This window comes from Dendroctonus ponderosae, unplaced genomic scaffold (genome assembly GCF_020466585.1).
Source record: "Dendroctonus ponderosae isolate FM_Combo_2020 unplaced genomic scaffold, Dpon_F_20191213v2 Dpon_F_20191213_2, whole genome shotgun sequence".
NCBI classification, from domain to species: Eukaryota; Metazoa; Arthropoda; class Insecta; order Coleoptera; family Curculionidae; genus Dendroctonus; species Dendroctonus ponderosae.
Genome location: NW_026018165.1, coordinates 16,761,370 through 16,763,802, shown reverse-complemented (window position 1 = coordinate 16,763,802; position 2,433 = coordinate 16,761,370). Strand labels below are relative to the sequence as shown.

The 2,433-nt window shown below is 33.5% G+C and overlaps 2 protein-coding genes across 2 annotated transcripts in view; both read left to right on the top strand.

Annotated features, from left to right (window-relative positions):
• The window catches only part of LOC125503594 (4-pyridoxate dehydrogenase-like), a 12,755-nt gene extending 11,123 nt beyond the window's left edge, over positions 1–1,632 (top strand). The window contains exon 9 of the mRNA XM_048664309.1: positions 1,565–1,632. Within this exon, the coding sequence (XP_048520266.1) occupies positions 1,565–1,632 (68 nt within the window). The remainder of the gene's footprint in view (positions 1–1,564) is intronic.
• A 244-nt stretch (positions 1,633–1,876) lies between these two features.
• The window catches only part of LOC109536685 (4-pyridoxate dehydrogenase), a gene marked incomplete at its 5' end in the record, with an annotated part of 7,394 nt that continues 6,837 nt past the window's right edge, over positions 1,877–2,433 (top strand). The window contains 3 exon segments of the mRNA XM_048663615.1: positions 1,877–2,053; positions 2,137–2,352; positions 2,416–2,433. Coding sequence (XP_048519572.1) covers positions 1,877–2,053; positions 2,137–2,352; positions 2,416–2,433 — 411 coding nt within the window.

Here is a 2,433-nt window from a genome sequence, read left to right as displayed (position 1 = left end):
TCAAATAATGCTGATATAATTGATTAAAATTAGGTATGTTTTTGAATGGAATCCATACCTATACACACTAGTGCGGTAATAAATCTGTCAATCATTGCCAAAGTTTTGTCTTAAAATTGCACATTTTAAAATAAGTTTGAGCGATGATTTGCCATCTGATATTGAGAACGCAGCTTTAATGTTGTTTCGGATCTTGTGCCAGATAAATCACGGAAGAAATAAATACCAGGAAGCTTTTATCGGTATCAGAAATGGTGCAGTGAACTAAAGATACACACACGAAGAACATCGAACACCAAAGGGACGAGGGTTTTGTATTTTGCTTACTTTGTTAAAATCTACTAATAATTCTTTCTCGCTTGTAGTTGAGTATTTTTCGTTCACGTACGATTTCTGGTACCGATCAAAAGCTTCTTGGTATTTCTTCCGTGGTTTCTCTGGCACAAGATCCGAAACAACATTATTCGTTCTAAAGATCACATAGCAGATTATCGCTTGAAGTTATTATAAAATGTGTAATTTTAAGACACAAACTTTGACAATGATTCCGATGGCAATGACAAAATATCATTACGTGAATTCTGTATTCAATTTTGTAACTAAGGATTTTTAATAAAATAATCATTAAAATAATAATCGTTATAATTGAAGATAAAATATTGTACGTAACACGTAGGACTTACGTGATTACACGACTCAAAAACGTATAGTTTTTGGTATATGTCCTTTGTTTAAGGAAAAAATACCACTACATATGTTTAAGGAAAAAGCTATATTTAACGTTTTTAATACCCAAGCCAACTCTCCATATGAGTTTAAGGTACCCATTTAGTAGCTTATGGGACATAAAAAATGTAAAAAATAAGTTTTTTTAAATAACACCTACACACGTTTTTGATCCTGTCTGAAAATTTTGCTATGATTAATCAATCAGAAACTAAACAAAACATTACTCGTTATGAACGCAAACAAAATTTGAAGTTTCTAAAATAATTGCAAGTTGAAAACCGTCTAATGCACGATCTAAGTAAATCACCCTGTATATTTCGGTCGAGAAGGCTATTAAATACGGCATATAATATACTATTTCAGTAAAAAGTCCATAGTTTTGGTTAATTGAAATATTTGAACTTTAATAATTTATGTACATATAGGAAATTCACCTGAACAACTAATGAATTATTTCTTTCTCCATAGGCCTCAGAAGGCCAAAAAAGGTTGGTATCTCTTAGCGATTCTGAGAAGTTCAGTCCCTTAATTTTCAATCAAAGAGGTACTTTTCAATAAAAAAAATACTTGCTGGTCAATGATATCTACAAATAAACGGCCCACTATGGATGGTTGCACCTTTAATGCAGAATTCAAAATTAAAGAGAGATTCTGGATGGGTTGTTTATTTGAAAACGGTTAAACCTGAAGTCGGATGTGCTTTTGTATGACCTGATTTGAAAAAAAAACATTGAAATGAAGATAACAAAATTAAGAAACACAATATATATTCTGCCAATCTTAACTGTTTAAACTCGATCAATATTTCATACTTTAGCATGAATGCCATTTTCAGGTGAGAAGGCCCTGATCTGGAAGGATGATTTGTTTTCTCGCACGGTTACAGTTTGGAACCCAAGATAGTTCTTTACCACTCCAAAAAAAAAATTATCTTTGGCCAGGAGTGTTAAGTGTTATGTGACGGCCTTGCCGTCACGCTTAGAAATCGTATCTGATCAACCAAACAATGTTATCTGTAAGTTTCTGCAGATGCCAATGTACTCAATACACTTAAACATTAACAAATATTTATTAACTTTCGGAATATAAAAAGGACCTCCGCTACTCAAACTATTTGTTAGTGAATTCAAAATGTCACACCTATTAGGCGTAAGAATAGTATGCCTATTGGGGCTTTTTCTTTCTGAAACAGTTTCCGGAGATGCAGAGTTTGATGCATTTGTGAACGAAATTTTCAGTTTTATCAACGATACGGATTCTTATGTGTCACGTACTAATAATGATGAATTCTTTGGCAATGCAACGGACTCTAATAGCACGTTGGGTAAGATTGAATCCAATTTAATAGAAAAACAAGTTGTTAAGAAGCTTCAATTGATGCTTCTATAATCCCAAATGTAATTTTAGATTATGGAACGTACGATTTTATACTTGTGGGCTCCGGTTCAGCTGGTGGAGTTTTAGTCAATCGACTAACTGAAGTTGAGAACTTCACAGTATTACTGCTGGAAGCTGGAGCGGAAGACCCGGTAATATCTCAAGTAATTGGACTATACTCCTATATGCTAAGCTCAAGCTGCGATTGGGGATATTACACTACACCACAAACGGACGCGTTTTTAGGTACCTATACAGCAAAGATTCTTATCGATTAGATTCAACCCTCAATCAAATCTCTTATTTCAGCTAATACTGACAGAACAA